General features: G+C 38.0%; 1 protein-coding gene across 5 annotated transcripts in view; it reads left to right on the top strand.

Annotated features, from left to right (window-relative positions):
• Nucleotides 1-13,583, top strand: part of SH3KBP1 (SH3 domain containing kinase binding protein 1) — a 434,394-nt gene that overhangs the window by 368,310 nt on the left and 52,501 nt on the right. For all 5 annotated transcript variants that reach the window (XM_027866157.1, XM_027866165.1, XM_027866172.1 and 2 more), the window contains 2 exons: nt 8,299-8,350; nt 11,941-12,021. In XM_027866157.1, the coding sequence (XP_027721958.1) occupies nt 8,299-8,350; nt 11,941-12,021 (133 nt within the window). The remainder of the gene's footprint in view (nt 1-8,298; nt 8,351-11,940; nt 12,022-13,583) is intronic.

The raw sequence follows: 13,583 nt of genomic DNA on the forward strand, positions 1-13,583 counted from the left end.
TTTTGTATGTGTTTTATGTTGATCCCATGGGTAGACATAGTTAATGCTCCTTACTTAGGAAATTTACATAGAGAGAAGGGGATAAACATTAAGTGTTAGCTGTCGGATGGGCTTGAGCTATAGTCAGCTCCCAAACTGACGTCATTTTGTAATCTGTTACCACAGAATCACGAACTTTGAAGGGATCTCAGAAGCCAACCCAAAAATGAACAAGAATCCCTTTTAAAAGATACCTGACATGTGGTCAGTCAGTCATCCCGCCTTTGTTTGAAGGGAACTATGGCCTCCTGAGTAGTAATATCTGAGGCATCTTGGTTCTTCAAGGGATAGAGAGCCGGACCTGGAGTCAGGAAGAGCTGAGTTCAAAACCAGCCTCAGACACTTGCTAGCTGTATGATCGTGGGCAAGTCATTTGGCCTCTGTCTCCCTCAGTTTCCTCATCTATAAAATGGAGATAATAATAGTACCTAATTCCCAGGGTTGTGTTGTGAAGATAAGATGAGATAGTATTTGCAAAGCACTTTGCAAACCTATAAGTGCTAGGCATTATTAGTAGTAATAATAATGCTAATTATTATAATTGGATTTTTTTCCTTTTATATCAAGCCTAAATTTGTCTCATGGCAACCTCTACCCACTGCTCTTAGTTTCCTCTGGGGCCAAGTGAAACAAGTCTAATGCCTTTCTGAGGTTAAATTCCTTCAAATACTTGCAAGGTAGCTGCCATGTATTTCCTTACACAGTCTTTTCTTCTCCAGACTAAGCATTTGCATTTCCTTCAGGAAATCTCCTAGGGCTTATCTCAAGGCCCTGTACCATCTTGGTTGTCCTCCTCAGAACACTGTCTAGCTTGACTAGACTCTTCCTAAAATGAGGCACCCAGAACTCAAAACAGTATTCCAGATATTGCCTCACAAGGAAAGACTTAGTAGGCCACCACTTCCCTAAAGGAACTCTGTGAATTAACATTCGTGGCTGCCATATTGCATTGCTGTGTTATTTTGATATTTCAGTTCATTGTAATCCCAGGTTTTAGTCTTTATCACACTATGTAGCCCTAGTTATATATGTTCTCATTGTTCTCTTAATTGTTTCGTGTGTATGTTTTATCTACCCTATTAGATTTCAGGTTTCTTGAAGGCAGCAGCAACCATGTCCTTCTTTTCTTATTTCCCATTCTGGGCCTTCCACAGCATTAACCACATAGTACTAGATTTGTAAGGTACTCAAGATCAGGGCCTGTATTTTATCTAACCCTATATTGCTCCCATCCCCTAATGGGTATGTTATGCACACAATAACAGGCACTTAATAAAATTTTATCAAATGAATGAATGTATAATAAGTGCTCCACTAATTCATTATTGGTGGAATTGAGAATTGTTCCAATCCCTCTGGAAAACAATTTGAAATTATACTAGAAAAGTAACTAAATGATACATACACTTAGGCCTAGCAATACCATAACCAGGAATATATACCAAAGAAGTCAAAGATCCCTGATATACCAGCGTACTTACAGTAGCACTTTTTGTGGTAACAAGTTGAGTGCCCCTCCATTTGAGAACAGCTGGACAAATTCTGTTATATGATGAATGTAATGGGATATTACTGCACTATGAGAAATGACAAATATCAAGAATTCAGAGATGGTTGGGAAACTTTGTACGAACTACCACAACAAAAGCCAAGCCCGAAGGATCATTTGCAAAATGACCACAGCATTTTTATAAAAGAGACTAGCCTTGAAAGAAATCAGATCTTTGATAAATGGAGTGATTTCAGAGGATTAATGGTGTGAACACAACTTCCTCCTCTCAGCAGAGAGGATATGAGCCATCGGGAGGAATGAGGCATGTGTTGTCAGACATGGCCAATGGGGTGTTGATTCATTTTGCTTAATTATGCTTCTTCATTACAAGGGAGGGTTCTGTTGGGGCGGAGAGAGTCACTGAGACTAGTGGGAAGTGACATCAATGAAAAAGCATTGTTGAGTTTTTTTAAAGTAGAAATAAGGGTTGCTTAATATATATAATGAAGTGGTGGGAAAAAATGCCAAACTTAAAAAGGACCTGGCTTCAAATGTCAGTTTCACTGTTCGTGATCTCGGGTAAGTCACTTGAGTCCCATAAGCTTTAGTTTCCTCATCTATTTAAAAAAATGACAGAAATAATAATAATAATAATAAATAATACACTCTATTTCATAGTTACTACAGTAAACTGTAAAACACTAGACAACTGCAAGTTATTATTGTTGATTGGAACCTCACTTTCATTCCTTGTCTTTGTCTTTTCCATTATTTTCTATACGCCTTTAGACTATGATGTGGAAATAGAGTTTGCAGAAGAGAGTGGGGAGGGGGAGAGAGAGAGAGAGTTTTGGCTGTTAGCTGCTGTTGCTTGTAAGATAGAAGAGCTCACCCCCATTCATGCTCTGTTGTTTTGCCTAGAATGCCTTTGCTTTTCCTTTTTTCTGTGTTTGCAATGACTTCTTTCCCCCACTTTGTCTTTTTAATTTCTATTCCATCCTTTAAAGCCCAATTCAAATGCTACCTCCACCATGAAGTCTTCCCTGGGCAATAATGACCTTCCATGTTGGACCTCAGATAATACTTTATTTGGCAACCCTGTAATGCATGTATGCATTAGTTATGCATTTTATGCATATATTTATGCACTTACACATTATGCAATACTGCATATTATATCTATCCATACTGCATGTCCTAGAAGTCTTAGTGTGATTTTAAGCTATTAAATGATTGCTTATTGATTGATTGATTAATAAAGCTGAAAACCACAGTAAGACTTTTGAGACATCCTCCATCTGTGTCTTATTCCTGTACTAGACTGTGGAAATTCCATGAGGGAGAGACCTTGCTTCCCCAGACCTTACATCTCCTCCTGTGCCTAGCACAGAGTTCTGTATACAGTATGACCTTAATAAATGTTTCATGAATGAATGAATATATGAATGACAGAGACAGCAAAGGCAGAAACAGCCCTGATCTCAGGAGGCTCACATGCTGAGGGGGTAAGGGGGGAATTTGTCCCAGGGTCACACACGTAGCAAGTGGCAAGGTCCTCTGACTGCAAATACAGAATTCTTTCCACTGCTCCATACTGTTTATTATTCCCCTATGTGAGCTTCAGTTTCTTCACCTATAAAATTAGAGGGTTGAATTTGGTGAACTCCAAGACTTTTTCAGCTTTAACATTCTATATTTTTTTGTCTGTCTACAGACAGCACCTGTAGAAGTCAGCTGTGCTGAAAACAGTACAGTTTTCTTTTTACATGTTATCAAAGTTGGCAGTAGAAAGGGGAAAACTGACTAATTGGAGAGTGAATACTATTTGTCTCCAAGAGCATATGATTTTAAAAATTTGCCTAAGATTAAAAAATGTCAGAAAACCTTCAGAAACTGTAATAATTTATAATTGTAAATCTTTAAGAGGTTCATTATTGGCATATACTGTTGCAACCTAGCCACTTTGTCATCTCAACTCCTTCATCAAGTTACATTTGGGAATTTCAGGAAAAATCAACCTACTCCAGGAATCTGTTAGGTTGTTTTTGTTTTTGTTTTTGTTATTATTTTAATTTAAGGAATGTGAATACCAGTAAGAAATTCTTGCTGCAATATTTTTACCACTGATTTCTCTGTTCCTCATTTTTTGTCCTTACTGCCCTCATTCTTAGTCATTCTTTTATTCAGCATAGGAGTGTTTGTATATAAATTTGGTGTTACTACTTGGATCCATGCCTAGTTAAGTCATAATGACTTCATTCTACAGATGAGTCAAGTCAAAAAGTCAAGTCAACAAACATTTATTAAACTACATGCCAGGCACTTTGCTGAGTGCTAGGGTACAAAGAAAGGCCAGAAAAACCCAAAACAAAAACAACTGATCTTAAGAAACTCACAATCTAATGAGGGAAACAGCCTGTAAACGACTGTATACAATGGATAAATAGATACACACACATATATTTATTATACATACATACATATATACGTACATACATACGTACATACACACACATATATATATATATGATAAATTGGAGATAATCTCGGGGGAAGGCACTGGAATTAAGGGGGATCAGGAAAGGCTATGTATAGGGAGCTTGTTTTTTAAATAACTTTAAAAGAAAAAATACTCCTAGTCAAAATGTCCTGTTTGAAAGGCATATTGAAGATGGTAGGTCTTCATGTTATGGACACTGTTAAATTTGAATAGACTAAAGAAAGTGAAGTGTGACTCCAGAAGAAAACAAAATAAAACAAAACTGCAAGCCATCCGAATAAGCAAATCAGGCACCTGGCCAAAGATTAATCATGCATGATGGAGGCGAGACAGACAGTTCACCCACAGCCTGATTCCTGCCTTTTCAAGGCTTGACTCCAGCTGCTTCACCACAGTCTTCCTCTGCAACAGCTTGGGCTCCAAATAAAAACTCCTGTTTTGCATATATAGCTACCTGGAAGCATCGGCTTTGTTGCACAGATGCACACACACAAACCCTCTGTCTTTTATCTCCAGCATTCCTCATCCTCTCTTGTGGCTCCGTGTCTCGGCCTCTCACGTTTTGTGCTGCCTCTGTTTATGCCAATTATGGCACAGCAGTGAAGGCTCCCCTTGGCACAGGAGCGGTACGGGCTCGTGATGGGTTTTAATTTAAGGCTTTGTCGTTTTACTCTAGGATTCATGCTCTAATCAAGATGAGGCTCTTGTAAAGGGCACAACCAGTAAGTGACGGGCCAGACACAAAGAGGGCATTGAAGGGGTACCAGTTGGTAGGGCGAGGCTAGGCAGATTCAGCCCCTGAACTTAGACCTAGGCGGCTTGTGAGAAAGTTACCACTGGTCTCTCTTTTCTTTTTTTTTTTCCCAGCCAAATCAATCCCCCAATTCTCTTGTGGAGTTTCAACAACAGCTTACACACACACACACACACACACACACACACACATTCATTCTAATTTTAATTTATACTGGTAATAAGAGCAGCTGACATTTCTGTAGAATGTGTTACATTTTCTAAAGCACAGTGAGGGAAGCCCATGGAGCAATGATGGATTTGGGGCTGCGTTTGGGCTCTGTCACAATTTTTACCCATTTGACCTTGGCCAAGTCAGTTGGGGCCTCTCTTTCCTCATCTGTAAAAGGAAGGGGTTGGGCTGGATGACCTCAGAAGTTTCCCTTCTAGGTCCATATCTGTGATCCTGTACTCTCCTTTTATTTTCAGAACAACCTTGTGAGGTCTCACCAGTGGAGGTAATATTTTCCTCCATTTTACAGATGAGGAATAAGTGGCAGATCTGACTGAGTCTTTTGATTCCAAACCCAGTGTTCTTTTCACCCAGCAAAAGCTACCTCTATATCAGTCCATAGAAGGGTAGAGAGACAGGAAGAATAGCGAAAGGGGGAAAGGGTATTACAGGAGATGTAAGTGAAAATGAGAAGGGAATGGGGGAGGGGGAAAGGGAAAAAAATCCATTCGTGTAGCACCTAATATGTACCAGGCACTGTGCTAAGCATGCTTTATAAATATTATCTCATTTGATCTCCACAACAGCTCTGGGAGATAAATGTTATTTTTATCCCCATTTTGCAGTTGAGGAGACTGAGGCAAACAGAGATTATTTGACTTGCCCAGGGTCACACAGCTAGTAAGTATCTCAAGACTGGATTGGAACTCAGGTCTTCCTGATTCCATGTCCAACTAGAGTCTGCTTCACCACCTAGCCACCTCTAGAAAAGACATCAACTTAGTTTCTCATTTTCTTGTTTAAAAGGACAGATGAGGAGGAACAGTTGATCAAATTGGAATGGTTGTAGGCAGAGAGATGCGCCATTTTGAAGGCATAGTTGTTACCATTCCTTTTGGGCACCAGTTATTCAGTGGTGAAGAATTGTGTGTGGGCATTTGCCTTCTTTTCTTTCTTCCTTCCTTCCTTCCTTCTTTCCTTTCTTTCTTGCTGCTGCTTCCTGCTGACCTCATATTTGAAGGAAAGTCATTCATTCCCTGTATCAATAGGTTCCATGAGAGCAGGAGCATTTCTCTTTGTATCCATCTTCACACCTAGCATAGCCCATCCCTACAGGCTGTAGGTACTCAGTGGGTATCTGTCCAATGATGGAATAGTAGATATTTGTTGAGTACCTACTTTATGTACCCAACAGTATGTTGGACTTTAAAATCTCACAATGATTTTGCAGAATGATAGCTGAATGGTTGATAACAGAAGGGAGCATGGGTTGGCAGTTGCGGAATGGGAGAAAATTAAGGAAGTCACACTGTCTGGAACATAGTAAGCACTTAATAAGTAAGTACTTTATCTAACATAAGTCACAGTAGTCAACGTTCCTGCCCACAAGTAGGACAGTGCCCCAACATCCTTATTTTACAAGTGTCCCAGGGCTTACTTACAGCCTATAAGCTCTATAGGAGTAGGGAACGTGTTTCTTCTGTGTTTGGCTAAAGTCTTATGGATTTGCTTTGCACACACTTGATAAATGTTTGCGGAAATGAACCTTTCCTAGCAAACTAGTGAATGAAACATTACTCAATATCAGAAAGTTCTTCCTTATTTCTATCCTAAACCATTCATCTTATATTCTCTTATTCTGTCCTTTGTAAGATGGGAAATGGATGGTCACCACTGTCACTGTAGCAGACCCTCTTAAACTTGAAGACTCCTTAAACTTCCCCTCAATATCCTTTTCTCTAGTCTAAATAAACCCAATTCCCTTAGAAGTTTTGTTCTCTGAATGAGAAGTGTCAAACACAGGGCTGAAATGCAACCTACAAGACTTCTGAGTATAGCCTGAACCAAACTCAAAGGTAATCGGAAAATATTTAGCAAAATAAATTAAGAAAAAAAGTAGAACAAAGATAACATTAATATGTCATTTTTTAAGTCTACACACATCTTACAGAGATCCTTACGTACAGTTTAGGGGTCCCTGTTTCTATTAGAGTCTGATAACACTGCTCTTAATTATCTCCATCTTAGATCTGCCATCATGGTGCTTCAAAGATGGGGGAAAGTTCTTATCCATTTCAGCTCTTTCATAGGCTTGGGTTATGCCAAGTAATGTATGTTGTAGACCAACTGAAGAGAGCATAGTTAATCATGGTTGTCAGTTATGCCATAAGAAGCTTGGATTGGCGTGGAGCCAAGCAAGGGTAGCCCTGGTTCATTGGCCAAAGCACTGACCGGATTAGAGGAGCTAGGTTTAAATCCAGCTCTGCTACTCATTTATTATCTCTCAAATGAGGCAATTGGACACAAGGATCTCTCAGATCCCTTTTAGATTTCTAAATCTTGCAGCTCAGTCTTAAACCACCAAGCCTTGCTAAGCTACTGTGAAAAGTAGTGACATCCCCAAGAGGGACATGAGATCCATAAGGGAATGCTTTTCTGTCAGTCATTAATGATTTTTGTCTTTGAGAGGTTTCTTGTTCCAACGTTGGCCATCTTTTCTCCTTTGGGTGGGTACTATAATTACTTAGTGGTGCCCATTCTTAATTGTCTGTTCACTGAATTGCCTGCCGGTTTGCCAACCTGACCATTTTCCCCTACTGCGAATGCTTCTGCTTTGGAACTAGTTCAACGAAGGTTATTACTGACTGCATGACTGCTTTCCTTTTCGTCTGCCAAGAAATGATAATAGATGAAAGAAAAACAAATAACAGCTGATGTGGAAAAATCCATTTTGTCTTATCAAGGGTGGCAGGGAGTAGAGCTGCTGGGTGGATGAGCCTCCCAAATGGGATAACAGCTGTAGAATGGCAAGATTCAGAGGAATGGAAATTCAACACCCACCGCACACCCATACCCATCCTCACCAGTATTTCCTTTGGAGAAGACCCACAGTTAGAAGAAGCAAATTTCAGTTCTAGGGGTACCTAGGAATCTTTTTGAATGGTTCTGTTATTCACCTGATTAAATCTTAATTGCAAATTCTATTTTGATGGCGGGTGCTTTTGTGCATATTGGTTTCATGCCATTTTGCTGAGCCTGGCTTTTCCAGAAGACTGTTGCAAATTTAGAAATAGGGAAACGGTATTGCATTTGTCAGTTGGAGTTTTGTTTTGCAGGCTGAATTTATTTTAGGGCTTGTGTGAGGTACCAGAGACTCACATCCATAGAGAGTGGATTGCTTAATTTTTTTGTGGCTCTTTGGTATTGTCCAAACTGTAGTAAGGAAACAATGTCTGTAGTTCTTAAAGGAGTAGATGGATTTGCCAACAGCCTCATCTTTTGTGTTTTTGATTAATTTTTCAGAGACCTAAGAAACCACCTCCTCCATCAGCTCCTGTCATCAAACAAGGGGCAGGTAATGTGCCTTTCAATTTTATTAACAAATTATTTGCCTATTTCTTTGTCAAAATGAGGGCATGTCAAATAGGGAATGAACCTACTTAATGTGCCAGGCACTTTTACAAATATTATCTCATTTAATCCTCATAATAACCCTGAGAGGTAGGTGCTGTTATTTTCACCATTTTACAGTTGGGGAAACTGAGGCAAACAGAAGTTAAGCAACTTGCCCAGGGATGACACAGCCAGTAAGTTATCTGAGGCTGGATTTGAACTCAAGTCTTCCCAACTCCAGTGCATAGGAGGCACTTAATAAATGTTTATTGATTGATTGACTCCAAACCCAATACTCTATTCACTATGCCTCCAGTTGTCTTGCCTTCCCAATAGCCTTGGAAGCAGTCACTATTTGAACTGGATTTGACAATATGAGAAATTATGATTTGAGCAAAGATACAGGTTCAAGTAACAGTAAAAAGAAATTAACAGTTATTTCTGGTAGGCATATATTTAACTTCTGGAGAAAAATGTCCATCAAAACTGCCCTATGAGAGGCAATACCATACTAGTTATGGTTACCATTCTAGTAATAACAACAGTAAGTGAAATTTACATTGCTTTTTAATGTTTGCAAAGTGATTTGTTTACATTTACACCACAACCTTTGTAAAGTATTATAGTTATTATCAGAAAAAGAAACAGGCCCAGAGAGACTGAATGATTTGCTCATGGCTGCCCAGTGAAGTGTGAGAGGTGGAGTTTGAGCCCAGGTCTCTGGGCGAAAAAGTCCAAACATTCTTTCCGTAATACCACACTGCCAGGAAAAGTATGTGACATGGGACAAATCACTTTTACTTCACTATCTGTAAAATGAGAGACTTGGGCTACGTGATCTCCAGGGTCCTTTTTGGCTCTGATATTCCATGTTCCCTCATCTTCTGTTTAGTAAAAGGGATTTCACACAATTCTGAGTTAGTTATGTTAATAATTCTGCCCGTGTGTCATAGAGAGGCTCATTGTGTGTCTGGGGTAAAAAAAATTTTCGGTTTTGTTCAAACCTGTGATTTCATTGGTGGAGGCATCTTCCATTGAGAAAGTACCCTTTCTGAATGCAGATCATCTCTTCTATAAATTATAGTCTTGAATTATTACCTGGAGCACTGAGAGATTAAGGGATTTTCCGTAATACGTATCAGAAGCTGTACTCAAATCATCTGGTTTTTTAACCCATCTTTTTTTTCCCCAAGCCCATTTTCTTGACTTCAGACACTATACCATACTGCCTCCCCACTAAAAAATGAATGAATTTAAAATCTCTCTCTACTTAGTTCAGAGGTTCCTTTGTGTTCTTCTTTTGTTTCTTTTTCTCCAAAAAAATTTTCTGGCAGTAAAGGCTTAGTGCCTATTCATCTTGAATAGATTCCAGTTTGTGTGTTGCTTAGACTAGACCCAAATATGTCAGTGTTGTTTAGTCCCTGTAGATTAGGGTTGGGGAGGAGTCTTGGCAAAACCAGTGCTAGGAGCTTGGATGTCTTCTCAGTGTGATTGGCTGAAGATGCTGTCATTTTGATACACAGTAAATCTCGTGCATAGAAATGATGCTGTATATTTGACCCGATAGAATTTATTTTTATTTTTAAAAAACCCATAAGGAATACTATTTTTGAATAAATCGTTGAATTCTGCTTGCCACAAATAAAGCTAGAGACTGATATTTGCAAGGGAGAAAAAAGGAACCCTGAGTTTGTTTTCCCCAGAATTTTCAGTTTGAAGTGTTCATTCACTCACTGATTATTCTGTTTGTCATGCATTAAGAGGCAATTTAAAGCCATTCTTTAGAGGCCAAGTGCTACAATAAAGCATGATACTGGAAGACTTTCTGACTTAATCCAAACCCCTTTCCCATTCCCTTGGTCACAGCTGATAATTAAAAAGATTAAATCCTGAAATGTGCTAATTAGATCTATTTTGTCGCCATCATTGTTGGCATGGAACAGTTTAACTTTGCCACCTAGTGGCTGTTGTATTGTAAATAGTTTACTGGGCTAAAATCACGCAGGTCCGTTTCCTTTTTTTCTAAACGGAGTCACAGGACATGGCAGGGATTGGGGGAGACAGAGAGGAGAAGAGAGAGCAAGAAAAGAAAGAAATGTGGAGGAAAGAAGGAAGACAGAGGGGAGATAATGAATATACAGGGGAGACAATGATCTGTGCAGCTGATCTGGTCTAGGATATTCGTAAATTTTGAGTTTAGGTTTAGATTCCCTTTGTGATTGTCCCCTAGTATCTGATTCCCTCAGTGTCTTTCCTGAGCTATTTATTTTTATTCATGACTAGAGTTATTGGGAAAGCTAAATTCTATGGTATCAGCCAGATTTTTAGGGTTTGGGTAGTAGAGAGGGACATTTGTTACCCTACTGTCCTGATTGTCTTCTTTAGAAATATATAGATTTTTACCGCTCGTGAATAACCCTGGGAGGTGTTATTTATTATTCGTAAGCATCATTATCCACATGTTACAGATGAGGAAACTGAGTCTCAAGTGGGTGAAATGACTTGCCTATTAAGTTCACATGACTAATAAATGGCGGAACTGGGACTTGAATCCAGATCTTCAGACCCCAAGTCTAGTATTCTTGCCACTTCTCCAGAAGCATTTAGATGAATTCATGTGAGCTAAATGAAAAAAAATTTTTTTTAATTTGCAATTTGATGTAAAGGTAAGAGTACGGGTTTAGAGCCACAGTATCAAAATTAAAAGCTGTACTCTGCTACTAACAACCTATGTGACTCTGGGCAAGTCCCTTTCCCTCCCTTGACTTTTCTTTCTTGATCTATAAAATGAGGTGGTTGGACTATATTCCCCCTAATGTTTCTGTTAGCTCTAAATTCCATGACCTTTCCCCATCCCCCCCCCCCAAAACCTGCTGGAGTCAGTAAACCCTCTAATGTTTTACTCCCCTTTGGATAATTGGCTTACCAGAGGTAGAGACACGTAAGTAAGTCAGCAATTTTCACTAAAAGAAAGGGTGCAATCACTGATGTCCCTTTAAGTTGTAGGGAACAGTCACAATCTACTTAGTTCAGGGTTGAATGCACTAATTGCTATATTTTGAAAACTTAATATTTGAGAACTGGTCTTTCAAGGCAGGATGACTTGAGGGAGAATTCCTAAATAATCTCTGTATATTTTCTGACTTAAAAATGGAATTTAAGTCCATATGAATTTTCCGTTTAGCAATGCAGCATGGTATCAAACTACTCCATCATCTGTATACTTCAGTGTTACAGCATCATTGTGATCTATCATTTGGTTCTGAATTTAAAATATATACAGATTAAAAGGAAAAGATCTGTCAGGGTTAAATATCAGAAAGTTTTTGTAGTTCTATTAGTTCTATAAATTAAGGGCACACTCAATTCTTTAGATGGAAACTGACCCCAAAGTAATTTTTATACATCTCAGATTCTCTAGGAAATTGAAAACATTACACTTCATGTTGGACTATACAGACTAGGCCATAATTAACTACTAATGGCTTAAAATACTCGGATGTCTAATAAATAGATCATGGTGTTGGTACTAATATATATTTTTTTCAATAGGTACAACAGAACGAAAGCATGAAATTAAAAAGATACCTCCTGAAAGACCAGAAACTCTTCCAAACAGAACAGAAGAAAAAGGTATGGAATTAATTCTCTATTGGCCTTTCTTAGAGTGGTAAAGGAAGGGAAAAATTGGTCACTGATCTGTTCAGAGATATTTGGTTAATTTGCTTTTCCTTGGTGATGAGGTAATGCCCCTAATTAGACTGTGAGCTCCATGAGAGCAAGGATATATATAATATATATCCCTAGTACTAGCACATAGTTTCTTAATAGATGTTTATGACTGACAGATTAACATTTTTAGGAACCATGTCTTGGTTAATAGAAGAAGATTATGTAATTGATCTTTAAGTGTGATCTTCTTAGGACCAAAGAGCTCCCTGGTGGAGCTTTAGTTATTTCTAGATTATAAGCTTCTTAAGGGTAGGGAACCCTGTCTTACACTTCTTTATGTCTCCCCACACTACTTAGCTCTGTTGCTTTCCTATAAAATGTGTTCAGTAAATGTTGAATGGGTGATCATTTGAATGGATTTCAAAAATTCCGCTGATTAGACATTAATGCTATTGAGACAAAAGTCACATGTTCAGGTCTCATTTATGCCATTTCTACTCAAGGACAAATTAGTACAGCATTACTTTTCTTAACTAAATTTTATTTTTCAGTTTCAATTTATTTTATTTTCTCTCTTATCACCTTCTTCCAGTGGAAAAAGAAAAGAAAAACATAACCCTTGTAACAAATAATAGCTTTGCTTTTCAAAGGGGCTTCCACATGTATATTGCCTTATTTGTACCTCACAAAACATGAGAAGGTAGGACTGGTGCTGTTGTCACTGTTTTGCACTAAGGGGGCTGAGGCTCCAAGAGGTGAATTCAAGGATATTTCATTTTCAAAGGTGGACATATATACATATATGTTACATATGTATATATTATATTATTATACTGTTATACTATTTATAATTGTATAATAATTCTATACTAAAGCTACAGTATAGAATTATAAATACTATATATCATATATACCATATAATGCTTTATTATAATATCGTATATTACAACAATATACGTAATGTATTACAAGACAGTATCTGAGAGAGCCAGAATTATCAATCACTCTTGTGATTGATGTTAGTTTTAATGCCTCATGTTAGTTTTAAATGTTATCTAAATTAAATAAGTAAATGTTCATTAATTGACTTTATAAATTAAATACTACTTTAATATTAAATATTTTCTACCTGCCAAAGGTTTTACAGAAAGGATAAAATCTCATAAAATTGTACATGTTTCATCCCACTAGAGATAATTTGAAAAAAATGGCATAGGTTAAAACTGTGCTAAAAAATCAACAGCAACAAATTAGTAAATATTTATTCAGTACCTACTCTTTGTAGGTCACTGTTCTGAGTGCTCTACCTTGGAAAAGTAACAAGCTATCTACCCCAGGTAGCTGACCTAGGGAACAATAACTTTGCTCTCTTGTTACGGTGAATTCTGTTCAACAAATAATTCTGCACAATAAGTGCCTCCTCTGTTCTAGGCTAGTTTGTCAACCATTATTAAGGAAAGAACTTGATAGCTTAAACAAAACGGATGATAAAATGTACAAATCACCTGACAGATTTTGTGTGT

Source organism: Vombatus ursinus, unplaced genomic scaffold, assembly GCF_900497805.2.
Source record: "Vombatus ursinus unplaced genomic scaffold, bare-nosed wombat genome assembly UNPS02001419.1, whole genome shotgun sequence".
Taxonomy (NCBI): domain Eukaryota; kingdom Metazoa; phylum Chordata; class Mammalia; order Diprotodontia; family Vombatidae; genus Vombatus; species Vombatus ursinus.